Source organism: Mesoplodon mirus, assembly GCF_964341445.2.
Source record: "Mesoplodon mirus genome assembly, chromosome: 11".
Classification (NCBI taxonomy): Eukaryota; Metazoa; Chordata; class Mammalia; order Artiodactyla; family Ziphiidae; genus Mesoplodon; species Mesoplodon mirus.
In genome coordinates this window covers 60983855-61011156 of record NC_138987.1, presented here as the reverse complement: position 1 = coordinate 61011156, position 27302 = coordinate 60983855, and the positions used below count along the sequence as shown (strand labels likewise).

The window sequence follows — 27302 nt, the reverse complement described above, 5'->3', positions numbered from 1 at the left end:
CTAGGAAGGATCGCGAAGGAGCTGGGAGGCCCCGCCCTTTCCGTAGATATCTCTAGAAAGCCGCGCAGGAGCCCGAAAACAAAGAGTGCGCACGCGCGGCGGCTAGGCCCGGGCATTTTGCTGCGTCACCAGCCGCCGCCCGGCCTCACCACCCCTCGCTCGCACGCACGCACGTTCGTTCTCCGTTCTCGCGCCCCTTTTCCTACACTTTCCTCTTCTCCCCGACCGGAGGAGTCGCTCTCCCCGCGCGGTGCATTCTGGGGACCCAGGTCGAGCCCGCCGCCGCCGCCGCCGCCGTCGCTTGAGGGAAGCGAGAAGAGGCCGCTACCGGGGAGAAGACGCCGGAGTCGCCACCGGAGAGGAGTCGCCTGCCCAGGAGCTGCCGTCGGAGACGCCCGCTACCCGTTCGCCCGTCCCCCTGCCCCGTTCACGATGTGAGTGCGACACCCAGCCGAGGGAAGGTCGCCCGTGAGGGAGGCCGAGGCCGCGCGGGGGGCTGCCGGGAAGCCGTCCCTTCCCATCCCCCGCTTTAGGCCCCCTCGGCTTTTCCCCCTCGGTGGAAATCGTTCTTGCCTGGGGGTGGGAGGTTCAGTATCCTTGTTATGATTACCGTTGGCGGGTGGAGGACATGTTTCCTCCGATGTCCGCTTCCCCCACCTCTAAACCGGCCCTCGGCTTCCCCGTGCCGGAAATCCCACCTTGCCCCTTAGGCAGTGCCGGCTGCTCCTAACTCTCCGTAACTTAGTCGTAGGCCTTAGTCTCCCGTGAGCTTTTCGTTGTCCGGGCGCCCTGGAGGCGTGGACCCTCGTGGGCTACCGCTCCGCTCCTGGGGTGGTCTGCTCCTGTCGCTCTCTGATGGTGCGGCCAGGCCCGGGGCCAAGTGCACCTGCGGTGGGTGCTACCACAAGGCTGTTGGTGCTCGTAGAGCACCACGCGGCCGTGCGCCGCGAGCGACAGGTACTGCTAGGCGACTGGAGGGAGGCCATACCGTCGCCGCAACTTAACTTCCCTCTCAGGTGTCGTGATTGCTTGAGTATGATCTTTCCAGGCTTCCTCCTAACTCCAGTCTCGCTGAGGGAGTGAAAGTTGCCAAAACTCAGCTGTGTCCCTGGCAGCGAGGAATTACCATTGAGCAGGGCGTTCTGCACGTGTTGGAGTCGAAAGATACTTGTGGGCATTTTCAGTGTTCTATATTAAACTTGAGGCGAGGTTTCATCATCCTATCTTAGTTTAAGGATGAAACAGGTATGTCGTTACCTTTTTGTTTCCTTAGCTTAATTTTCTTTACGTGAAGTGACTACAGATTGTTTAGAAGCTTTATGATACAGGAAAACCTTGGTGATTTTAACCGAATGAGAATTCTTGGCATCGCCACTTTCAGCCTTTAGATTTTTCTCAGGGAAAGGTTTACATTTTCAGATACGAGAACTGCCGGTTTAGTAGTTTTTTGGTTCTAATCACTCCCTAAAAATTATGTATGGAGAGCAATTGAGGGGAACAATTTTTATTCCTGTAAAAAGTAATGCACTTGCAAGGGTTTACTTAATAAAATAATGACCTTTGCGGTGAGTATTCAGCTAGACGTATAAATAGATAAGTACAGAAAACACTACAGTCACTTGATGGAAAAGAAGCCTTGAGAAGAATGCATGTGTTATTGTAAAGTGACATACTAGAATTTTGGAAGGATTCCTCCACCCCCAAAAGTGGTATGTAATAGAAGATTTTAGATTCCTCCACCCCCAAAAGTGGTATGTAATAGAAGATTTTAATCTGTGAAAAATAGCTTGTGCTTTTTCTCTTTGACATCTATTCCAAATAATGTAGCAGGATTGTCAGTCTTAAAACATCTGTGAGGAGAAAATTAATCCTCAGATAAGGCATTACCAACTTTTAATAGATTAATGTAGCCAAGCAAATTTTTTCGTGAAGAAATAGTATGTTTAATATGGTTTGAGATAGAAACACTTTCGGAGGTCACATAAAATAGTTAAATAGGTAAGAAATATTAAATTATGTAAATAGGTTAAAAACTCGGATGATAAGTGTAGCAGTATTCCAAAAAGCAGTCAGAAGAATGCTATTTTCAAAATGAGTGTTTTGAAGGGACCAGGTAAATTTCATTGTCTTTAAGGTATTCAGTATATGCCATCTTGCAAATTCTTTAGGGGATCTTATTAATGACTGAATTTATAAGATGAATATTATGAGTCAGTTATTTGAGTTGGAAGAGACTTTTAATGAGTCCTAGGAAGAATCTGGCTGATGAGCCTTCATTTTGTTGATGTGTGCTGTAGACCTTTTTTTTTAGCCGTAGAGAGAGACATTTACGCTGGACATCTCAAGGGTTTTACGGTCTGTTTTTTAATCATTTGATTGCTCTTCAGTCGTCATTTCCTAGACAAATTTTTTCTAATCAAGTTTTGTCTAGTAGTTTGCATAAAAGCTCTCAATCTCTCACCTACCTTGGAGGAGGCTGGGAGTTTTAGGACCTCTCTGTCCTCCATTTAAGACCTGCACAGATCCCCTGCAGGGGGCGCTACTTTACTTTTTTTTTTTTAAGCTGTTGTAGTTGGTTCTAGGTTTTAAGTTGGACGTATTAACAATAGATATGAAGTAAAACGTTTAATTTAGTTTTGAGCAGTTTGAAATCATTCTTTCCAATGTCTTGTAGTTAAATTAATAAATTGTCCAGAAGATACTGTGACCATTGCTAGCATTAGTTAAAATCTTAACCTTGCTATCGTTCGGCTTTGTAAGATTGAGTCCCCAAAATAAAATCATCTGTCTTTAACCTCCAAAACAAATGGTAATAGTGACGATACAGCATATGGTTAATTTCTATAAGTTAAGGAAGAGTAACTGATGATGGCTTTTGTTCAGTGTTGATTTCCTAAGCACTGTAACCTAGCAACTGGATTTTCTTTTTTTCTGTGCTTAGTTAGACTTTAACTGGAAGGCAGTAGAAACGAAGTGACAAGTCACTTGAGGCAGACCAGGATGTATTGTTAATATTCTCCTGTTTAATTGTGTTTTCTCAGTTTTAAGATCTTCTAGAAGCTGTATCATTTTAGAGTCATAGGTGGTTAGTGATGATTGCTTTTCAGGAAAAAATATCTTCGTAATAAACTGTTTAGAATCAGTCTAGCTCTGAAACATTAATAATCATATTTTATCTGGGTTATTAAGAATTGCTGCATCTAGTGTATTTTACTACAGAAATACAAAGTGCGTTTTAGTAAACTTTATTATTTACTGTGTATGTTAGGGATAGATTTTTTTTTTTTTTTTTTGTGGTCCGCTGGCCTCTCACTGTTGTGGCCTCTCCCGTTGCGGAGCACAGGCTCCGGACACGCAGGCTCAGCGGCCATGGCTCACGGGCCCAGCCGCTCCGCGGCATGTGGGATCTTCCCAGACCGGAGCACGAACCCGTGTCCCCTGCATCGGCAGGCGGACTCTCAACTACTGCGCCACCAGGGAAGCCCTAGGGATAGATTTTAAATTGAGGCTGAGTTCCACAGGACACCTTAGAACTTTTAGTTTTCCAGGAAGATGCCAATTACTTTAAATCTTATCTTGAGTAATATGCCCTCACCCGTGTTGTACTCCAAAACCAAATAAAATGTGCTGTTGTGGATTTTTTCTATGCCGTAGTTGATCTTCTCGTGTAGCCGTACTTTATTGCTGAAAAGTGTTTGTATCAGGGCTCTTTCCAACTCAGCATGCTTAATTATCTTTGTGTACTGAAAGGATCAAAGCCACAGAGGTGTTTTTTAAACTTTTAATTTTATTACATTACAGGATTTAGTTCTTCAGATATCAATTCACAACACTGATGATTAGTATAAACAACTGTCCCAAATAGGATTGGAACCCAGAATTTCTCACAAAGACATTTTTTCCACTTTACAAAAAGGGAGAATAATTTTCCAGGTGGTCCTTTTTTTTTTTTGCGGTACCCGGGCCTCTCACTGTTGTGGCCTCTCCCGCTGCGGAGCACAGGCTCCGGACACGCAGGCTCAGCGGCTGTGGCTCACAGGCCCAGCCGCTCCGCGGCATGTGGGATCTTCCCGGACCGGGGCACGAACCCGTGTCCCCTGCATCGGCAGGTGGACTCTCAACCACTGCGCCACCAGGGAAGCCCACAGGTGGTCCTTTTATTTCCATTAAATAACCATGCCTGTAGTACAGTTTTTCTTTTTTCCCCTGAAATATTTATTTATTTATTTGGTTGTGTTCGGTCTTAGTTGTGGCTCAAGGGACTCCTTAGTTGTGGCTCGAGGGCTCCTTAGTTGTGGCATGCAAACTTAGTTGCAGCATCCATGTGGGATCTAGTTCCTGGACCAGGAATGGAACCGGGGCCCCCTGCATTGGGAGTGTGGAGTCTTTACTGGACCACCAGGGAAGTCCCACACTTTCATATTTTAGAGTGGGAATTACCAAAGAAAGGAAGTAGCACAAAGGTTCACAAACTTTCTTGATTCACCCCTTGGTGTCTTAGTAGTATTTTTGTTGTTACTATTTTGTATTTTTTTATTTGTTGGTTGGTTGGTTTTTTAATGGTGCTGCTAGGCCAAAAGGAGTAACCTAGAAGTTCTGTTTATTAGATAGTTGGCTCCAAACAACTTACATATTTTGTCCTTATAGCCTGTTAGCTTTTCGGAAAGCTAATACATAAATTGAAAGAAAAACGTGGTTTCTTGTATAACCACAGTTACTAATGAAAGGTGTATGCCTTTTGGGAACTGTATAACTTGTTATACCTTGAAATAGGATTGGATACTTCCATCTTCCATCTCAATTCCTGTTCCCTGTTGATTTTTTTGTAGATCTTTTTTTTTTTTTTAATCGTAACCACCAAAAACCCAGCTTTGCAAAGATGAAACTTAGTGGAGAGGGATACAGTGCAGTCTGCTGTTGAAACTGAACCACTTAGTGTCTTGACTGAAGTTGAGTATCACTGAATTGCTCTTAAACTTGAAATATCCTGTGGCAGCCCTGTAAATTCTTCCATAGTGCCTTGATGCACCTTATTTTGTAATTTGGGGATCATTGGACTTGCATGTATATTCAGATTAACTTTCCAGGAAGTTTTACATAGTAGTACAACTGGCATACAGAAGATCTGAAAATAAGTATATCAGGGTTTCTCTGAGCAAAGAATATGTGTGAGAGAGTTTTGGTTTTAGATGTTTACAGGCAGGGCTTTTGATAATACTTAACAAGGAAAAACTGCTCAGTCTGTGAAACTGGAACTGCTTTTTTTTTTTTTTTAGCAGAATTTTCATGTTGCCATATCATTCCTCACTTAGTACAAACTGAAATAGGTTTACCAGTTTCTCGATTCTCTTTTGCAAATAATAGACCAGTTGATAGACTTGGTTTTAAATCAGTTATTCTGAACTTTGTAACATCTTTTAAACTTTTTTTTTTTCTCCCTTGGTTATAATGAGTTTGTTTTCTTCCGTAACCCCCTTTTTTTTTCCTTGGCTGCGTTGGATCTTCATCGCTGTGTGCAGGCTTTCTCTAGTTGCAGTGAGCAGGGGCTACTCTTCGTTGCAGTGCGTGGGCTTCTCTTGTGGAGCACGGGCTCTAGGCACGCGGGCTTCAGTAGTTGCAGCACGTGGGCTCACTAGTTGTGGCACGTGGGCCCTAGAACACTCGGGCTTCAGTAGTTGCGGTGCACAGGCCCAGCTGCACCGCAGCATGTGGGATCCTCCTGGACTGGGGATCGAACCCCTGTCCCCTGCACTGGCAGGTGGACTCCCAACCACTGTGCCACCAGGGAAGTCCCTGTAACCCTTCTTGATGTTTAAAAATACTCTGGGATACATAGAAGATGAGTGAATTTAGTTTTTAAGAAGCTTTTCATTTACCGGAAATGTTTAGTTTATGGAGGATAAACATAGAGGATACTTTCTGCATTATCAAGTTCTAATAAAAAGCTAGTCTTCTGATTATTATTGTTTTATTTTAGAATTCAAAGTGATGTTTTAAATCAGGCAAACATGTTCCATTAAAAATAAATTTATATGGGGATTATCATTAATTACTTCTGAATAAACTATGTGAGGTTACAGATTGTGATGTAATGTATCTTACAAATGTAATTAAATATACAGATGAGTTACTTTTCAGAGTACAAACAAAAAACATTGTCTTATAGTGTATCACTTATTTATACTTTAAGAAAGGTAAACCATAGCTAGTAATGGATCTGATCCCTCTACCCCCATGTTTCTTAGAAGAATTTTGGGCTAAATTTCATCCAACTTGAATGTGAGCTTCTTAAGGGCAGAGATTTTTATCTGCTTTGCTGACAGCTGTATCTCTGGAACAATTCCCGGTATCATGTTTAATAAATATTTGTTTATTGAATAATATTTATAGACTCTAAATCTCTTTCAGCTATAAGACTTGGCTATATGAGGTGCTTGACAGTGATGTTTGGAACTAACTGGGATCTTTTACAGTTGGTCCTTTATTCTGTTGTATTGCATCTTCAGTCAAATTCAGCTATATCTCAACATAGATAGGCTTCTTTTTTTTTTTTTTGGCCGCACTGCACACCATGTGGGATCTTAGTTCCCCAAACACCAGTCGAACCCATGTCCCCTGCATTGGAAGCACGGAGTCTTAACCACTGGACCACAAGGGAAGTCCCTATCTCATGCAGAGTGAGCAAGTAGTTAGGTGGTCAGTAGGTGAAAGATAAAGTTGGTGAGAGTCGTTTATATCTTTAGAGTCTATTAATTGAGGCTTTGCTATATTTTGGGAAATCTGGAAAAGAAGGACCACCAAATCAGTATATACCCTCAAAGTACATTTGCCTTGTTTGTGAGCCCTTTATTTTGAGAATGTTTATTTTGGGACTGTTCAGCTTATTAGTTATGATTTGGTCAGCCTGATTTTTTCTCTTAATTAACTGGGTGATTACCATAAATTCTCCTTTAAGAGATTCTACCCTTCTTTCTTTTCCCCCTCCATTTTTTTTTAAATCTAAAGAAATTGGCCTTCCAATCAAAAACTAATACTTACACTTTTTCTGCTTGATTAATTCCTGTATGAGGCCATTAGTTGAAGATAAAACCTAATAGATTTTAAAATATTTGTTTTATCATAAAGATTGTCATTTAGTGCATCCTTGTATCACGTTTTGCAGTCCTAAATATTTTTACAAAACTAGAGCATTTTTTATGTTTAGTTTTTTGGCTGTGCTGTGCGGCATGCAGGACCTTAGTTCCTCGACCAGGGATCGAACCCGTGTCCCCTGCATTGGGAGTGTGGAGTGTTAACCACTGGACCACCAGGGAAGTCCCAAAAGTAGAACATTTTTATTAAAAGGTTGTTATTGCTATTTTCCCCAGTATATATATCTGTTTTTGGGGGTTTTTTTAAAAATTTCTTTATTTTTGGCTGCATTGGGTCTTTGGTGCTATGCGCGGGCTTTCTCTAATTGCGGCAAGTGGGGGTTTCTCTTCATTGCAGTGCGCGGGCTTCTCATTGCAGTGGCTTCTCTTGTTGTGGAGCACGGGCTCTAGGCATGCAGGCTTCAGTAGTTGTGGCTCACAGGCTCAGTAGTTGCGGCACACAGGCTTAGTTTCTCCACGGCACGTGGGATCTTCCCAGACCAGGGATCGAACCCGCCCTCTGCATTGGCAGGCAGATTATTAACCACTGAGCCCCCAGGGAATTCCCTGTCTGTATATGTTGAAGAGCCTAATGTTTAGTGACCAAATAATAGTATTCTAATTTTTTCTCAATGATTCAGAGTAAGAATTGAGATATTGACCATATGTCTCATTTGTGTATGTTAAAACTTTTTTATAAAAAAACTAATATGATTGAACAGTCCCATGACAGTTCTTAATGATTTCTGGGGGGAAAACACCAAAATGATGTGGAATCCTGTGTGATTCTATGGGACGAGCATGTAATGTATACGTATCCCGTGAGGTTGAGCTAAACTGTGCATTTCAGGAAGCCAAATTTGAATTATTATGGTATTAACTAAGATTTGTAGGCCTCACACTTGAATAGTAAAAATTTTTTCTTTCACTAAATTCTCACAGAGCTCACATTTTTTTAAAGTTTTAATATAAATTTATTTATTTTTGGCTGCATTGGGTCTTTGTTGCTGCCCATGGGCTTTCTCTAGTTGCGGCGAGCAGGGGCTACTCTTCACTGCAGTGCGGGGGCTTCTCATTGCGGTGGCTTCTCGTTGTGGAGCACCGGCTCTAGGCGCGTGGCCTTCAGTAGTTGTGGCATGCAGGCTTCAGTAGTTGTGTCACACAGACCTCACAGTTTTTCATGTTTATTGTATGATGGTCCAGAGTACCTGCTTACAAAAACTTTTATTGGTTGATTGGCTGTGCTCTGCAGCATGTGGGGATCTTAGTTCCCTGACCAGGGATCCAACTCTTGCCCCCTGCAGTGGAAGCGCAGAGTCTTAACCACTGGACCACCAGGGGAATTCCCCTTACAAAAACTTCTGAACATTGGAAATTCTGAGAGACAAAGAAAATAAAGATGTTGGAGCTTTGATGGTAGTATTGGTTATAGAGACAAGTCATATGCTGTAGAATTCTATTAGATACAGAATTTTTTCTTTCTCAAGATATTCAGACTTAAAGTGATGATAGCTATAATTAATGTTTTTTTTTTAACTACACAGATACAGAATAAACTCCTTTCCATGGTCTCCAGGGACGTCTGTGACCTTGGTTTTCAACCTTAAGCTTTATGAACTTATCTGGAGTTATGTATGATATGTTTGTCCTACCAGTTCATAAAAGGCTTGATGTGTCCTAATTATCTTTTAATAATTTAATTTGTCCTGCACATAGTAAACTATCAGAAGAACTGCAATAACCTGGAAATGTTCTTTAGCAAGTTTTTTCCATGTAGCTTTGCTGGTTGTTTTAGTCTGGGCTGCTGTAACAGAATACTACAGACTAGGTAGTTCATCAACAGCAGAAACTTATTGTCTACTATTCTGCAGTCTGGAAGTTCAAGATTTAGGCACCAATATGGTCACCTTCTGGTGAAGGGGCCCACTTTCTGGTTCATAGCTTCTTGCTGTGTCCTCATAGTAGTGGAAGGGGCGAGGGGCCCCTCTGGAGCAGTGAAAGGGCTAAGGGCTTCTCTGGAGCTTCTTTATATATAAGGCATGACCTTATTTATTTTTTAAATAAATTTATTTTGGCTGCGTTGGGTTTTCGATGCTGCGCACGGGCTTTTTCTAGTTGCAGCGAGCGGGGGCTACTCTTTGTTGCGGTGCGGTGGCTTCTCTTCTTGCAGAACACGGGCTCTAGGCACGCGGGCTTTAGTAGTTGTGGCACGTGAGCTCAGTAGTTGTGGCGCACGGGCTTAGCTGCTCCGCGGCATGTGGGATCTTCCTGGACCAGGGCTTGAACCCGTGTCCCCTGCATTAGCAGGCGGATTCTTAACCATTGCGCCACCAGGGAAGCCCCTAAGGCATGACTTTAATTTATGAGGGTTCTACCCTCATGATCTAGTAGTAAGCACCTCTCAGAGGTCCCACCTTCGAATATCATCCCGTAGAGCATTAGGATTTCAATGTATGAATTTGGAGGGCATGTATTAAGGTCATTGCACTGGTGCATCCTTTCTTGGGGTGGGGGGGGTGCACGCCTCACAGCATGTGGAACTTCCCTCGATCAGGGATCAAACCCGTGCCACCTGCAGTGGAAGTACGGAGTCTTAACTGCTGGACCAGCAGGGAAGTCCATGGTGCATCCATTTTTTTTTAAGGGAGAGGTGCTTGTAATTTTCTACAAATGAGAATAAAAATGCACGAGATTCTAGTATATTAAAAATGGTATTTGGGAACAACTGTGGTTTCCACTCTGTCATCTTAAGACAAACTAAGAAATTTTAGTCAGAACTACAGAGGAGAATTTTAGGTTATGCAAAGTTTAGTTGCTTGAATTGACATAGCCCTAACATTGAGCTTGGAAGAACTTGTCAGAAGAACTTGGAATGTCCCACTTCAGAGCGTTTGGGTATTATTTTGTTATAAGTAGTGGCTTATTCACATAATATATGCAGAGGTGAAAAAGTTTTTGCATTTATAGGTATGTTACTATTAAAATGAATTAACAGACTTGAACAGTAGTTTGGGATTTTGCCAGTGTTTGTATAAGACGGGACACGAATCCAACATAGTTTAGGAGCTAGAGGTTAAATCACCCTTTCTCGGGGCTTCCCTGGTGGCGCAGTGGTTGAGAGTCCGCCTGCTGATGCAGGGGACACGGGTTCGTGCCCCGGTCTGGGAAGATCCCACATGCCGCGGAGCAGCTGGGCCCGTGAGCCATGGCCGCTGAGCCTGCGCGTCCGGAGCCTGTGCTCTGCAACGGGAGAGGCCACAACAGTGAGAGGCCCGCATACCGCAAAAAAAAAAAATAAATAAATAAAATAAAATAAAATCACCCTTTCTCTGGGTTAATCGGAGAAGAGTTGTGATTTCATAAACACTTGGTTTTCCTTTCAAATGAGTAAATATGTGTGTTTATTACTGTTTAGGTTAAGTGTAGGATTCCCCCCCCCCTTGTATTTTCAGACGGTTTAGATCAGGGGCACTTGGTAAATATTAGGCTTTACAGGCCACAAATATCTGTCTCACATTTGTTTTGTTTTGTTTTGTTTTGTTTGTGGTACACGGGCTTCTCACTGTTGTGGCCTCTCCTGTTGCGGAGCACAGGCTCCGGACGCGCAGGCTCAGCAGCCATGGCTCACGGGCCCAGTCGCTCCGCGGCATATGGGATCTTCCCGGACCGGGGCATGAACGTGTGTCCCCTGCATCGGCAGGCGGACTCTCAACCACTGGGCCACCAGGGAAGCCCGTCTCACATTTTTGTTTTCACAACTTTAAAAATATAAAAACCATTTTTGGCTCCAGGTTAGGATCATTTAATTTTCTTTTTATTGTCTGGTAAATGATTTTATTAGTTGGCTAGGGCTACCATAGCAAAAGTACCAGAGACTGGGTGATTTAAACAGTAGAAATTTATTTCCTCACAATTCTGGAGGGTGTTAGTCCAAGATCAAGGTGTCAGAAGGGTTGGTTTCTTCTGAGGCCTCTCTGCTTGGCTTACAGATGGCTGGCTTCTGTCTTCTTCACAGGATCTTCCCTCTGTAACTGTCCTAATCTCTCTCTCTTTTTAATTAATTAATTTTTTAAATTAATTTTTATTGGATTATAGTTGCTGTACAACGTGTTAGTTTCTGCTCTACAGCAGATTGAATCAGTTATACGTATACAGTTTATCCACTCTTTTAGATTTCTTATTTAGGTTACCACGGAACACTGAGTAGAGTTCCGTGTACTATACAGTAGGTTCTCATTTGTTATCTATTTTATACATAGTAGTGTATATATGTCAATCCCAGTTTCCCAATTCGTCCCATCTCCTCTTCCCCTCTTGGTAACCATAAGTTTTTGTTCACTACATCTGTGAGTATATTTCTGCTTTGCAAATAAGTTCATCTGTACCGTTTTTCAAGATTCCACATACAAGTGATATTGTATGATATTTTTCTCTTTGATTTCATTTTGTATGACAGTCTGTAGGTCCATCCACATCTCTGCAAATAGCAGCGTTTCGTTCATTTTTATGGCTGAGTAATATTTCATTGTATATATGTACCATATCTTTATCCATCCCCGTCGATGGATCTTTTTTTTCCCCAAGAGGGTATTAAATCATTTATTGAATACACATGATAATGGATGATACACAAGCTTCATTCCCATCTATAACTTTATCTGGTACCATAATTCAATTTAGATATATTGCATAGGGTGTGCCAACAATCATATTAATAACCAAAAAACTCCACGACTTTGCTTGGGTGACCCTTTTCACGGTGAACTCCAGGTCACAATGCGATAACCGTCAGTTCAACTACACCAAGGTTTCTGAAGGCAGTAGCTTTTCCACCAAAGCAGGTTGTAAATAAATTTTGAATGGAACCTGGCATCACCCTGAAGGAACTCTCACTTCACACTGTTGGGGTAGTTTACCAAAATGGTTTCAGAGTAGACTAACTTTACACAGCACATTTTTTTAAAAGACACATTTATTCAGCATCGTGATCAGACTATTAAATTTAGCAATCAACAGCATGGGTGCAAAAAAAAAAAGAAATCTACATTAAAACCCTTTGTTGGAATGCTTTACACTTTCCACAGAACAGAAACTGAAATAACTTGTTATACAGGTAGCCACAAATACAGTCCTCGAGTTTTTTTGCCCATGCACATGAGTATTGTCTAAAACATGTGTTCTTTGTAGCAGCTAGGCCCTGCCACCACTGTGCTTGGCTGAGTTCACAAATCTGTTGTAACCTGTAGCTTCCCTGTCACTTCTCTTGCTCTCCTCTCCTGCTGAGCTTTGTTTCCTGGCAGTAATTAAAACCTTCTGCCACTGCCATAGCTACTGCTGCTGTTGGAACCACCATGGCCACCTTGCTTTCGTGGTTTGGCAACGTATTAGCCTCCACCACCATAAGGGCCAGAACTTCTACCTCCAAAGTTTCCTCCTTTCATGGGCCCAAAATCTGAAGATTGATTGTTGTAATTTCCAAAATCATTGTAGCTTCCACCACCTCCACAGTTGCTTCCATCATTACCAAATCCATTATAGCCATCCCCACTGCCACCATATCCACTACTACCATGGCTGCCACCAAAGCCACCTCGACCACTGAAGTTTCCTCCACGACCAAAGTTGTCATTCCCACCAGAACCACCTCCACGACCACCACGAAAGTTTCTAGAACCACTTCGACCTCTTTGGCTGGGTGAAGCAGTAGCCATCTCTTGCTTAGATGGGGCTTTCCTTACTTCACGTTTGTGGTATTTCTGAATGACAGTCTTGTCTACGGAGTCATGGTCATCAAAGGTTACAAAAGCAAAACCTCTCTTTTTGCCACTGCCTTGGTCAGTCATGATTTCAATCACTTCAATTTTCCCATAGTGTTCAAAATAATCTCTTAGGTGATGTTCTTCAGTGTTGTCTTTAATGCCAGCAACAAAAATCTTTTGACAGTTAAGTGGGCACCAGGTCTTTGAGAATCTTCTCTTGAGATGGCCCTCTTTGGTTCCACCACTCTTCCATCCACCTTGTGTGGCCTTGCATTCATGGCTGCATCCACCCCCTCCACAGTGGCATATGTGACAAACCTGAAGCCTCTGGAGCGCTTGATGTTTGGATCCCTCATTACCACACAATCTGTGAGCGTTCCCCACTGCTCAGAATGGCTCCTCAGACTCTCATTGGTTGTTTCAAAGCTGAAACCTCCAGTGAAGAGCTTCTGCAGCTGTTGGGGCTCTTTGGGTAACTCTGACTAGACTTGACTGCAGTGGAGGGAGGAGATGTCAATGGTGCTTACTTGGCGGCGTCCACGGGCAGAAAGTCAGTGGACATTTAGGTTGCTTCCGTGTAACTGTCCTAATCTCTTACGACGACACCAGTCATATTGGATTATAGCCTACCCTAAGATCTCAGTTTACCTTACTTTTTTAAAGATCCTCTCTACAAATACAGTCACATCCTGAGGTACTGGCAGTTTAGGACTTCAGCGTATGAATTTAGGATGTGATTTCAGGCCATAACAATGATATAAATCTAGATTACTTAATGTGAATTCAAGGAAAGGAAAGATTCTCCGCTGGTTCCAATGTCCTTGATACGAACAGAAACTAAAGAGCTTATATACCAGATCGCCATTAATGTGCTCCTTCTCCGTTACTATAGGTTCTTTTTTTTTTAATTTATTTATTTTATTTATTTTACTTTTGGCTGCTTTGGGTCTTTGTTGCTGCACGTGAGCTTTTCTCTGGTTGCGGTGAGCAGAGGCTACTCTTTGTTGTGGTGCGTGGGCTTCTCATTGCGGTGGCTTCTCTGGTTGTGGAGCGCGGGCTCTAGGCACGTGGGCTTCAGTAGTTGTGGCATGTGGGCTCAGTAGTTGTGGTGCACGAGTTTAGTTGCTCCGCAGCGTGTGGGATCCTCCCGGACCAGGGCTCGAACTTTGTCCCCTGCATTGGCAAGCTGATTCTTAACCACTGCGCCACCAGGGAAGCCCTACTATAGGTTCTTAACGTGTAACTTGACTTTAACGAGGTAAACAGTACTATCAATTATGTACTATCAGATTATGTTGTTAAATTAGGCTAGAAAAGCATTTTTACCAGAGTTCATTGAAATAGCCATTTGTAAACATATTGAGAGAAGAATCTGCTCACTATAATCAGGTTAATTCAACATTGTAAGTCAACTGTACTCCAATAAAAATTAACTTGAAAAAAATCAGGGTAATTGTTTTCAGCTTTATTACCTTTTTTGTTCAAACAGGAAAGGTAGAATACTACAATGAATTCCTCGTGTACCCATTATTCAGTCACAACCATTATCAGTACAGGGTCATTCTTATTTTATCTACTCCCCTCCTCTTCTGCCCAGTGGATTTTTAAAAAAATATTTATTTGGCTGCACCAGATCTTTAGTTGCGGCATGTGGGATCTAGTTCCCTGACCAGGGATAGAACCCGGGCTCCCTGCATTGGGAGCACGGAGTCTTAACCCCTGGACCACCAGGGAAGTCCCTCTTTTTAAATTTTTAAATAACACAATTTCACAGTTAGACTGGGTTGCTCTAAAGGAAGAAAGCATTCCATGCCGAAACCATTTAATACCATTTTTTAAAAAGTATTATGAATGTAATAAATCCCCATCTACCCATCCATCAGATTCAACAGGCCTTTGCCACACTGCTTTCTCTCTCCCTTTTTCCTTAGTTATTTTAAAGCAGACTCCATGTACTTCCCTTTTAATCTTGAATGGACATTTGTTTTCCATAAAACAGTGCTTTTCACACCTAACAAAACTAATGGTTTTCACATCATCTAATACTCTGTCCATATCTAGGTCTCCACGGTTTCAGTAATCTTTTTTATGTTTAGTTTGTTTGATTTACAAATTGCACTTGTTTGATAACTCTTAGGTCTCTCTTAATCTAGAGCAGTTCCCCCTCTTTTCTGCCATTGATTTAAGAAACAGTATTTTGAATTTTTCACTTCTTGTGATATCATTTAACTTGTTTCTTTTCCTCATATTTCTTATAGACTGGAATTAAGTTTACTGTGGAATATATCATGTTGATCAAATCAGGAGGTGAATGTCTTGTCCCACTTTTAGTGATGCTAAGATAAGTTCTTTATCTGCTGTTCATCAAATCATTGTTAATGGTCCCATTCATTGATGAACACTGCCAAATCAGCTTAAAGGTTGCAAAATGGTGATTTTTTTTTTTTCTTTCTCACGTTTTATTCCATACAAAGCTGGAATTCTGTAAAGATGTTTCCTTCATGAACTGGCCCTATTCGGGTATCATGAATAAAGATTCATAAAGGGAAAGAAGGATAAATGCCTATTCTTTCTCTTTAATTGCCTTTTTGTAAAGAATTGGAGCTGTAGCATCTTCTGGTGATCTGGAATTGTAGGTAGTTTGTTTTACATTTCTTTAATCAATATAAACTGGAGTATTTATATTTTGTGTATTTGGATCAGTTTGCAGTCATCCTTTCAAATTGCCGTTGGCCAAGGAGAGAGAGATTAATTGTTTCCTCCTGTTTTGACTGATCTCGTTTTTTTGTTTTTTGGCTGTGTTGGGTCTTTGTTGCTGCGCTGGCTTTCTCTAGTTGCGGTGAGTGGGGGCTACTCTTCGTTGTGGTGCATGGGCTTCTCATTGCGGTGGCTTCTCTTGTTGCGGAGCACGGGCTCTAGGCGTGTGGGCTCAGTAGCAGCGGCACGCGGGCCCTAGACCGTGCAGGCTCAGTAGTTGTGGCACACGGGCTTAGTTGTTCTGTGGCATGTGGGATCTTTCTGGACCAGGGATCGAACCCGTGTCCCCTGCATTGGCAGGAGGATTCTTAACCACTGTGCCACCAGGGAAATCCCGACATAATTGTTTTTATTCTTATTGGTTTTTTATTCTTTGACCACAGCACGCAGCCTGTGGGATCTTAGTTCCCCAACCAGGGATCAAACCCGGGCCCCCTGCATTGGAAGTGCGGAGTCTTAACCACTGGACCACCAGGGAAGTCCCTGATCTCATTGTTTTTAATAGCTTGATTTGCACTATGAGATGTCCCAAGCTCATTTATATTTCCCACCTCGGAGCTGGGGTCAACCATTTCTCTATAGGGACTTATTTCTTTTTGTTGGAAATAAGTAGTATTTTGACACTGGGGGTGTTCATTGCCCCAGATTGTTATTATTAGTGCTTTTTAAAGATAGGACTGTCTGGTTACTTCAAGTTGAAAATCTATGAACTTGGTCATTTAAAGTTTTAAGTATCTATTAAGGTAGCAAATATTTTCAGTTAAAGACCAAAGATGGGGGAATTTCCTGGTGGTCCAGGGGTTAGGACTCAGCGCTTTCATTGCTGAGGGCCTGGGTTCGCTCCTTGGTTGGGGAACTAAGCTCCCACAAGCTGCGGGGAAAAGACCCAAACATGTTACCACATATTGAGAATGCTGTTTTGGCAAGAAAATAAGCTAGAAATAATGTATGGCCTATTGGGACCTAATCATAAAACTCCTAAATTGTTTGTTAGCTCTATTAATACGGAAGTTTGGTTAGATGTCTTTTTCACAGGCATTTAAAAACGTGCGCCCCCCACCCCCCTTTTAATCTGCCAATAGATGCCTGAAAAAATAGCTTTTACCCTTGCTGATTTGTTGGTATTTAGACTTTGGAAATTGCCATCTGTAATTTTTTTTTTTTTTGCGGTACACGGGCCTCTCACTGTAGTGGCCTCTCCCGTTGCGGAGCACAGGCTCCGGACGCGCAGGCTCAGCGGCCATGGCTCACGGGCCCAGCCGCTCCGCGGCATGTGGGAATCTTCCTGGACCAGGGCACGAACCCGTGTCCCCTGCATCGGCAGGCGGACTCTCAACCACTGCGCCACCAGGGAAGCCCCATCTGTAACTTTTAATTTCAGATCTGATATCAGTGTTTTGGAGTAGAGTATGACTAGTCAAGTTTAACAGTTGTGTGAAAATGTTTATGAGCAGTTGGCTGTAACTTTAGAACTTTATTAAACTACTGATCAGGGTTGGGAAGTTCAGAGGTTGGAAGCAAAACAGTTCCTTTAAGTTGAGTTGATTTATGAGTAGTGTTTGAACATATAATAACTAATTGGTTTTAAATTTTATTTTGAAGTTTTAGGTTTACAGAAAAGTTTCAAAGAATTCCTGTAACTTTGATTTTTAGATTATCAAAGCAGCACATGCTTATTTTTAAAAAAATAATTGAAACAGTTGAGAATGAGGTTCCTCTACTTTGTCTCATCTTTCTGGTTCATTCTTTAGAGGCAAATGCTGTTCATTTGTGTGCGTGTGAATTATTGGAATTTTCATGCATATGTAAATACTTATCTAAGTAACTTGTTTTAAAGATGACAAAGGAAATTTTTCAAAGCATTTACCACATATAATCTTTATTGCCTGTTAATTAACCACATTTCATTGTATTTGCTTCTACTAGATTTTTAGCTATATTCTAAAACATAATTTTAATGGATGAGTAGACCTTTAGGCAGCTAACATTGAAGAAGACAGGAGTCTATTGCAAGGGACAGGAGCTGGTGAATAATAAAGAAAAAGCAAATATTCTAAGTTGTTTCTAGTATAAGTATGTATTGGATACAGATACAGATTAACACTTGGGACTATAAAGTTTAATTTTTTATCTAATGTCATTATTTAGAATCATAACGGTTTGTAAGGAAGATTTTTTTGCCCAGGAAAAAAAAAAACGGTTGCTTTGCTTTATATAGTCAGTTGCAAAGAGAACTTACTTTTTTTTTTTTTTTTTTTGGCTGTGCTGCACAGCATGTGGGATCTTAGTTCCCCAGTTAGGGATTGAACCCCTGCCCCTTGCAGTGGAAGCTTGGAGTCTTAACCACTGGACTGCCAGGACAGTCCAAATGAGAACTTTTTTGAGGACAAATACTGTCATTTCTCATACTTAAAAAAAATTCCCCCCACAGTTCCTAACATGGTAAGTAGAAACGTTGAATACTGTATTTGAGTTGACAATGGATTAGTTCAGATTTTTATTTTTTAAAAATATGTGTTTATTTATTTTAGTTGCACTGGGTCTTAGTTGCAGCAGGCGGGCTCCTTAGTTGTGGCATGCATGTGGGATCTAGTTCCCTGACCTTAGTTGTGGCAGGTGGGCTCCTTAGTTGTGGTGTGCATGTGGGATCTAGTTCCCTGACCAGGGATAGAACCCGGGGCCCCTGCACTGGGAACACGGAGTCTTAACCACTGCGCCCCCAGGGAAGTCCCCTAGTTCTGGTTTTTAAAATTCTGTGAAGTTGAATTCTTAAGAGCAGGGCTATAAAGGAGTAGCACAAATTTTGACAGGGCTACCTAAATGCTTAACTCCAGTGAGCATTTTGTTTCATTTTTTAAATCCTTTCTAAGATGAAATTTGTATCATTGCATTTTGTTTGTTTGTTTGTTTTAGTGTATTTTTGGCTATGCTGGGTCTTCGTAGGTGTGCAGGCTCCTCATTGTGGTACCTTCTCTTGTTGCAGAGCATGGGCTGTAGGTGCGCTGGCTTCAGTAGCTGTGGCTCGCGGGCTCTAGAGCGCAGGCTCAGTAGTTGTGGAGCACGAGCTTAGTTGCTCCACAGCATGTGGGATCTTCCTGGACCAGGGATCGAACTGGTGTCTCCTGCATTGGCAGGAGGATTCTTAACCACTGCGCCACCAGGGGAGTCCATATCATTACGTGTTGTTTTTTTTTTTTTTGCGATATGCGGGCCTCTCACTGCTGTGGCCTCTCCCATTGCGGAGCACAGGCTCTGGACGCACAGGCTCAGCAGCCATGGCTCACGGGCCTAGCCGCTCCGTGGCATGTGGGATCTTCCCGGACCGGGGCACGAACCCATGTCCCCTGCATCGGCAGGCAGACTCTCAACCACTGCGCCACCAGGGAAGCCCTATCATTACGTTTTAACTTGTACTGCAGCTGTTAGGGAAAAAGATGTAGTAGTTCATGTTTGAAATTGCAATAAACTGCCTTAAAATAATGCTCTGATGGAGAACAGAAGTATGTTACTTACATGCTAAGCTTTGGAGTTTATGTAAATAGTGAATTTCAGCTTAACTTTGTCTAATTTTATCTTTTTGTAGGCAGCCTGCTTCTGCAAAGTGGTACGATCGAAGGGACTATGTCTTCATTGAATTTTGTGTTGAAGACAGTAAAGATGTTAATGTAAATTTTGAAAAATCCAAACTTACATTCAGGTAAATTACCATTTTACATCATTGGGTAAAAGGCTTGTTTCAGGCAGCTTGAATAACTTTGGCTTGATTGTTTCGTGTTTTCATTGAAGATACTACTAATCCTTACCTCTTTGAAGAGACTCATTTTTTTTCCTTTTTCTTTTTTGGTACAGTTGTCTTGGAGGAAGTGATAATTTTAAACATTTAAATGAAATTGATCTTTTTCACTGTATTGATCCAAATGTAAGTAGTCTTGATGCTTCAATCCCAATTTAAACTGTAAGAAAATGGACATACTTTAAGTACTCATTTTAGAGATAAGCACTAATTCTTAACAGTTCAGAGGCTAATAAGAATATATTTTGCATTATTTTCCTTCTTGTAACTACTTTTCTGGATACTCTTTTTGTTCTTGTTATTGTTTGGACTCAGGGCAATACTTTTTTTAAATTTTTATTATCTTTTTAAAATTAAATTGTGTAGTTGATGTAAGGGCTGTACTCTTAAGGCTTGTCTTATTTAAGCATAGATACATCTAAGTATGTTCTATGATTGTACCATATTTAGTTAATTTTTTTAAGGTTTTATTCTATTCACCTTGTGCAGGGGAGGAAAAATGTTTTTTGCAATTGGATAGCTTATGAAATCTTCAGTAGTCTAGGGGTTGTTTCAGGGTTTAGAGAAACTGTAGAGAAAGAAATTAGGAGAAATGACAAATAACCAGCTACTTTGTGTCCTGTAGTAATACCAGAGAGATAAACTGTGTGATAGCGCTTATTTTTGTTTTTAGGATTCGAAGCATAAAAGAACGGACAGATCAATTTTATGTTGTTTACGAAAAGGAGAGTCTGGCCAGTCATGGCCAAGGTTAACAAAAGAAAGGGCAAAGGTAGGTTCCTTTTTCTTTTTTTCAAAGTTTGGTATTTTTAAGTAATTAAAGATACATTGACATTAGACTAAAAAGTATCTGCCCAGCAAAGGAAACCATCAACAAAATGAAAAGACAGCCTACTTAATGGGAAAATATGTTTGTAAGTCATGTATCTGATAAGAGGTTAATATCCAAAATATCTGAAGAACTCACACAACTCAACAACAAAAACCTGATTTAAAAATGGGCAGAGCAGTTGCTTGGTGGCCTAGTGGTTAGGATTCCAGGCTTTCACTGCCATGGCCCAAGTTCATCACTAATTATCAGAGAAATGCCAATCAAAACCACAGTGAGGGACTTCCCTGGTGGCGCAGTGGTTAAGAATCTGCCTGCCAATTCAGGAGACATGGGTTTGAGCCCTGGTCCAGGAAGATCCCACATGCCTCAGAGCAACTAAGCCCGTGCACCACAACTACTGAGCCTGTGCTCTAGAGCCGTGAGCCACAACTACTGAGCCCACGTGCCACAGCTCCTGAAGCCCACATGCCTAGAGCCTGTACTCCGCAACAAGAGAAGCCACTGCAATGAGAAGCCTGTGCACCACAACAAAGAATAGCCCCCGCTCGCCACAACTAGAGAAAGCCCGCATGCAGCAACGAAGACCCTACGCAGCCAAAAATAAATAAATTTATTTAAAAAAACAAAACAAAACACAATGAGATAATCATGTCCTAACTGGTAGAATGGCTAATATGAAAAATAGAAATAACAAATGCTGAAGAAGATACAGAGAAAAGGGAGCTCTTGTACACTATTGGTGGGATTATAAATTGGTGTAGCCACTATGGAAAACAGTATGGAGATTTCTCAAAAAATTAAGGGTATAACTACCATATGATCCAGCTATTCCACTTCTGGGTATTTATTTGAAGAATATGAAAACACTAATTGGAAAGGATGTATGCCACCCCTGCATTCATTGCAGCATTATTTACAGTAACCAAAACATGGAAGCAACCAAAGTATCCATTGATGGATGATTGGATAAAATGTGGTGTGTGTGTATTCAGTGGATTACTACTCAGCCATTAAAAAAGAATGAAGGGCTTCCCTGGTGGCGCAACGGTTGAGAGTCCGCCTGCCGATGCAGGGGACACGGGTTCGTGCCCCAGTCCGAGAAGATCCCACATGCTGCGGAGCGGCTGGGCCCGTGAGCCATGGCCACTGAGCCTGCATGTCCAGAGCCTGTGCTCTGCAACGGGAGAGGCTACAACAGTGAGAGGCCCGCGTACAGCAAAAAAAAAAAAAAAAAAAAAAGAAATCTTGCCATTTGCAGCAACATGGATGGACCTTGAGGGTAATAAACTAAGTGAAATGAATCAGAAGGAAAAAGACAAACCTAATTTTAAAAAGCATAACAAAACGAAAACTCACAGATACAGAGAACAGATTCATGGTTACCAGTAGGGAAAGGGTTGGAGGGGTGGGTGAAAGGGGTACAAGGAGTCAATTGTATAGTGATAGACGATAAGTGGACTTGGAGGGTGATCACTTTGTAGTTGTATACAGATGTTAAGTTACAGTGTTATACACCGGAAACTTACATTTTTTTAAAAAAAAAATTGGTACGAGGAATATAGTGTTTTTGTTTCATAGCTAGGTACTATTAATATTAAGGCCTTGTGTTCTATATATTTTCCTCTACTTTGAGGTTTATTAGCTTTAACTTAATACCAAGTGTGGTCAGAATAAGATAGAAGATAGTCACTAATAGATGCAGACTATTCTGCATTGAAGAGGCAGACTTTACTTAGAAGTATAAATTACTCAGATGCTGCATCGGAGCATATCATGGTGACATTTAAAAAATAATAAATTAATCAAGTATCTGAATTTGAATAGTTCCTACCAGTGAATTTTTGTTTTAAAAAGTAGGTTTGTTCTTTTATTCTTTTTGTTTTTTTTGGCTGTGTTGGGTCTTTATTGCAGTGCACGGGCATCTCGTTGCGGTGGCTTCTCTTGTTGGGGAGCATGGGCTCTAGGCCCACCAGCTTCAATAGTTGTGGCACATGGGCTCAGTAGTTGTGGCTTACGGGCCCTGGAGCTTGCGGGCTTCAGTAGTTGTGGCGCATGGGCTTAGTTGCTCTGCGGCATGTGGGATCTTCCCAGGCCAGGGCTCGAACCTGTGTCCCCTGCAGTGGCAGGCAGATTCTTAATTCTAACCACTGCGCCACCAGGGAAGTCCCAAAAGTAGGTTTGTTTCTTACAACTGTGAAAGCAGCTTCATGAAACTATATTAACCATTATTACATTTTACTAGGTTTTTGTGTGTGTGTGTGTACTGATTCCTTGCCTCACTAGTATGAACCCACAGCTCAAAAAATGTAGTTTTTAGGTACACACTAAAAGAGTACAAGATAACCTAATCATAGGGTGTTATTTGTATTGATCTATAGCTTAATTGGCTTAGTGTGGACTTCAATAATTGGAAAGACTGGGAAGATGATTCAGATGAAGACATGTCTAATTTTGATCGTTTCTCTGAGGTAAGTTCTTTTAAATGCATTCTTCCACCTCCCTCCCAGTGTATTTCTGTGTAGTCAATTTTATTTGGTTTTAAAGACATAGTGATATTTAGGACATGCATTATTTTACTTTCAAGACTGTTCTGCAGAAAACCAACTAATATTTTAACAATGGTCATTTAACCTTCTTTTATGAATTTTTAAAAATTAATGTTAAGTTCTAAAGTTGATGTATAACGACAAAAAAATAAACTGTACAATCAGTGCAGCACAGTTAATTTTTATTCCAGCATTGGAACAGATTTTTTTTTTTTAAGGAGCATGAATGTAGTAATTGGCTTGCATTTTGGAGCCATGTAATATGAATATAAACCTTTAAACACAAGAATCACGATGAGATATGTACAATGAGTGGTGTGTAGGGATATTTTAATTGCAAAATCAGGGAAAGGATTTTAAGTAAGCCTGTTTTTCCAGGATGTCACTGAAATACATATTGCCATGGCCAAAGGGAAAAAATCATTGAGATTCTCTTAGGTAGACTAGACCTTATTAAATGTGTTGCAGTGAAGCTGATGAGAAAAGAAAACGTTAGATTGTAAGTTGAAGATATTCTCATTGTGATTTGAAATCTTGACTATACTTTTATGTTTCTTCTTTGACAACAAAGCGTTAAAAGGAGTAAGTGCCCAGCTTCATGTATGCAACTGCTTATTTAACATCTCTCCTCATATGGCTCTGGCACCTGGATTTCAAAACAGAGAAGGGAGATAATGGTATTCATGTGATTCTCCTAAACTATGCTACTCCTTACCTTTAGTAATTGATGCCACCATTTACCCAGCTGTGCAAGTCATAACTTCTTAACAATGTTCTCTTTCACTGATTCTCTCTATCCAGTATAACATTAACTGCTGTCTTTGCTGTCTGTATTTTGTTTTTGTTTCCTAAGTAGCTCTCAAATGTATTCAGTTCTGTGTCTATTGCCATTGCATCTCGGTACCTAGCATTGTACTTGGCACCTTTTGAGCATTTTTCCTGCTCAAAGAAACTTAACCAGTATTTAGTGCTTTCAGATGTAGGAAAACTCTTTACTACTTGCTCATATTATTCGAGAGTTGATGCCCAGAATTTTTATACTGAGAGATTTGAGTAGGTATCATTTTAAGGCCCCTTCTAACTCTGAAGTCCAGGTAAGCATGTATTTTTGAAGTCCCCATCTCATATTATTTAGTTTGCTTATTTGTTCCTCTTTAAATAATATACTGCTTGCTTTATGATCAGAAAGAACTAAATTTGGGAAATTAGTACTTTATGTATAAGTATGCTCTTTTGTTCCAGTTTATTGTAAGTATACAAGGGTGTTTTCCACAGTGTGTATCTTTTCTTTCAAGGTTTATGTTTCTTTTCTGTTTGTAACTTAGTTACTGGTGTTTAGCCTTTGATTCAGTATTCAGGCCTTTTATGCAAGCTAATCAGCCTAGAGGACTTTATTTTAAATTATTTATTGGTTCTTCACAGTACTTTAAAACTACAATGAGAATACCCTAATACATAATGCCACTTAGTTGAAGATACAAAAATTTACAACTATTCATTACAAATAATCTCATTCTTAGCCACCAGAGGTGACTGCTATTCAGGATTGTGGTGTTTAATAATTTTTCTTCAATGAGAACTTACTCTTAACTTCCTACAAGGTTTCAGGATTTTATGTAATTACCTATAATCTACCTTTTCCAGAAAGGAAGGTACCTAATACATAGTTTGATTTTTTTTTTCTTTTTCTTTTTTTAAATTGGTTGAAATCTATGACAGACTTAAGGTTTATTCTGGAGCGTGCAACCTAATACTTAGGGCTTAATTTAACATCATTTTTAAAACTAATTTTTACACTTCAAATAGATGATGAACAACATGGGTGGTGATGAGGATGTAGATTTACCAGAAGTAGATGGAGCAGATGATGTAAGTCTATAAGTTCTTTTCTGTGTTTACTTAAATACTAAGAAACAATGTATTTTCAGGTTGTTTTATGTAGATTCAAAATTGCTCTTTTTTTTTTTTGCCACTTTTAATGGTCTAAAAAATATTACAGGGAAAACCAGTTTTTTAAATGTGCTCATTTTTGAGGGATGGATACCTACTAGGAAACAGGTATCCCCTGGATCATTCTTCAAGGCACCAGATTTATAATTCAAAATTACTATTTTATAGAGACATATGCCTTACTCAGTTAACAGTTAGTTTAGGATGATTTTGACAAAGAAATATGAACAGGTTTTAACAGCAGGATTGGTCAGAGAGACGTATAATAAACAGATGGATGTTGTGAATCTATAAGGATATACTAGACCACTCTTCTCAACATTTCCCCACCTGGCATCCTGTTGACATCTTTAAGAAAGTTGTTCAGTGTAGTTTGGAAGATACTTAGACAATTCACCAGCTAGGATTAGAGTTCATTGTCTTCTGTCATTCCAGTGGTCTTCATATTGAGCCATTTTCCTCTTCCATTGAATGCCAAGAGAGAAGAGAAACCATTTTATACTAGGATTCAGTCTGGTTGATAGGAAGGGATTTAAAGGGTGGGCTCAATTCCCACGAAAAGGCATATATCTTACAGGAAGATAGGTCCTCAGCTGTATGTCTGTTTGTCTTAAGTAAACCTGTTCTTAAGTCCATTGACAAGTTCAAAGATTGATATAACCACCAAACCAAAGATTATATCTAATCAAAGATTGATATATCTGCTACCTTAGTCAAAAGTACAGTGCTTCAGCTTTTTTTTTTTTTTTTTTTTTTTTTTTTGCTGTACGCGGGCCTCTCACCGCTGTGGCCTCTCCCGTTGCGGAGCACAGGCTCCGGACGCGCAGGCTCCGGACGCGCAGGTCCAGCGGCCATGGCCCACGGGCCCAGCCGCTCCGCGGCACATGGGATCCTCCCAGACCGGGGCACGAACCCGCATCCCCTGCATCGGCAGGCGGACCCCCAACCACTGCGCCACCAGGGAGGCCCAGTGCTTCAGCTTTTTAAGGTGCAAACTGTTCAGTTAGCAGAGGAATGTTTGATCAACTTGGTAACTTTTAAAATTTTCCTTTCTGCAGGATTCACAAGACAGTGATGATGAAAGTAAGTATCTTTGTAAAACGTATGTTTACACAGTGATATTTCACATCAGAGACCAAACTCTCAAAATAGAGAAGTTAACCTGTTTAAAATTCTTGGAAGATACATGATTGTTTCTTTATGGCCTCTAAAAAATAGCTAAAGCAGAAATTTGAATGATTTGAGATTCAAATTTAAAAAAAAACAATTCTCTAGGAAACAACTCTTGGTGGCTGCTTTTTCCTATTGTAAAACTTTGAAGTTGTTAGGTTATTCCCTTGTAATTTATACTAATCTTTTAAAAATCCTTTCAGAAATGCCAGATCTGGAGTAAGGAATGTTGTCATCGCGGGATTTTGAGAAAGAAAAATAACTTCTGCAAGATTTCATAATTGAGAGAATTCCTAAGTTGATAGCTCTAAAGGCAGATTCTGTATTTGCCTCCTTTAACCCATTTTTCAACCTGTTTGTTTTTTTAAAGGCTTCACTAAGGGTTGATATGTACCATTGTATGGGGCAATTTTAAGTCAGCTAAGGCAATAACCTTATGCATGAACATTTCCCAGATTTCCATGATGCTGTTGAGGTCCTAGGCAATTGATAAAGCAGTTGTGATAAATAAAAAACATTTCACCTAAGTCTCCTTTACTTCATAACATAGATACTGACATGATCGGAAGCTTTCGGCTTAGGGAAAGTAAATTTTAGATTTTAGAACATGGACTCAAAGTGGCTGAAACAAATTGGTTGATACTTTAAACTGGTAACATGTTGTTCCTCTGGTATATCCTTCAGGATTGTTCCACTAAAGTTTTATTTTTCAAAAAATTTACTTCACATTATTGTACGTAAGTGATCACTTGTCAGTGTTCCAGATGTATCTTAGCTAAAACTAGTGAATGCCCTAACTTAGATGGTTTTGAAGCCTGTACATTTGGTATTGTTTGACCCTTAAACTTTTACATCTCTTAGCATGGAGGACGAAGAAAGGCTGTACATTGTTGCTTGAGTCTGTACATTTAGACCAAATTTGTATTTGCACTGTCAGTATGGCAAATGAGTGAAAAAAATGTTAATACACTATTGGATTTTTTATTTTATTATTATTTTTTTTTGATTCAGCTTGTACCTGGGCTGAAAACCTCAATTTATGTTCATGACAGTGGGGAGTTTTTTTAATGTCTACATTCTTTCTAATAAACTGTTGGAAGACTTCTTGGCTATCCTTTCAAGTGTCTGGTTTACTGTAATTTCATGTATTGCCATTTACTGGAATGGAGTTTTTATTTTTGCTTGAGGAAGAATTTGGGAATATTCCTCTGTTTGGGAAAAAAAAAAGAGGCTTGCTGTAATGTCACAGAAAACCTTTTAAAAGTGGATCTGTAACAGAAAATTGTAGATGCACTTTGCAACAATTGGAAAAGAAAGTGTTGTGAATTGATTGAAATAAAACTAAATGTGTTGTCCTCCTCTAAA

At 40.6% G+C, this 27302-nt stretch overlaps 1 protein-coding gene and 1 pseudogene across 3 annotated transcripts; one reads left to right on the top strand and one right to left on the bottom strand.

Annotated features, from left to right (window-relative positions):
- The first annotated feature begins 72 nt into the window (after positions 1 to 72).
- On the top strand, positions 73 to 27302 carry PTGES3 (prostaglandin E synthase 3). Of its 2 annotated transcripts, XM_082636812.1 has the most exons (8): positions 73 to 434; positions 19230 to 19343; positions 19496 to 19565; positions 20113 to 20211; positions 22650 to 22739; positions 24624 to 24686; positions 25826 to 25850; positions 26141 to 27302. In XM_082636812.1, coding segments are annotated over exons 1-8 (483 nt in total). In that variant the 5' UTR covers positions 73 to 432; the 3' UTR covers positions 26161 to 27302. The 2 variants fall into 2 exon arrangements, 1 of the variants encoding a protein (XP_082492938.1); XR_014295388.1 differs by lacking the exon at positions 26141 to 27302 and having other exon boundaries at positions 24624 to 25486; positions 25733 to 25850.
- Positions 10869 to 13502, bottom strand: LOC309812499 (heterogeneous nuclear ribonucleoprotein A1-like; annotated as a pseudogene). The gene is made up of 2 exons: positions 13488 to 13502; positions 10869 to 13371 (listed from the first exon to the last, which is right to left on the bottom strand). The product of its transcript is annotated as a heterogeneous nuclear ribonucleoprotein A1-like (transcript).

Coding starts and splice junctions, on each gene's coding strand:
- PTGES3 (XM_082636812.1), top strand. Junction 19,344..19,495: donor AAATCCAAACTTACATTCAG/GTAAATTACCAT, acceptor TTTTTGGTACAG/TTGTCTTGGAGGAAGTGATA. Junction 20,212..22,649: donor TAACAAAAGAAAGGGCAAAG/GTAGGTTCCTTT, acceptor ATTGATCTATAG/CTTAATTGGCTTAGTGTGGA.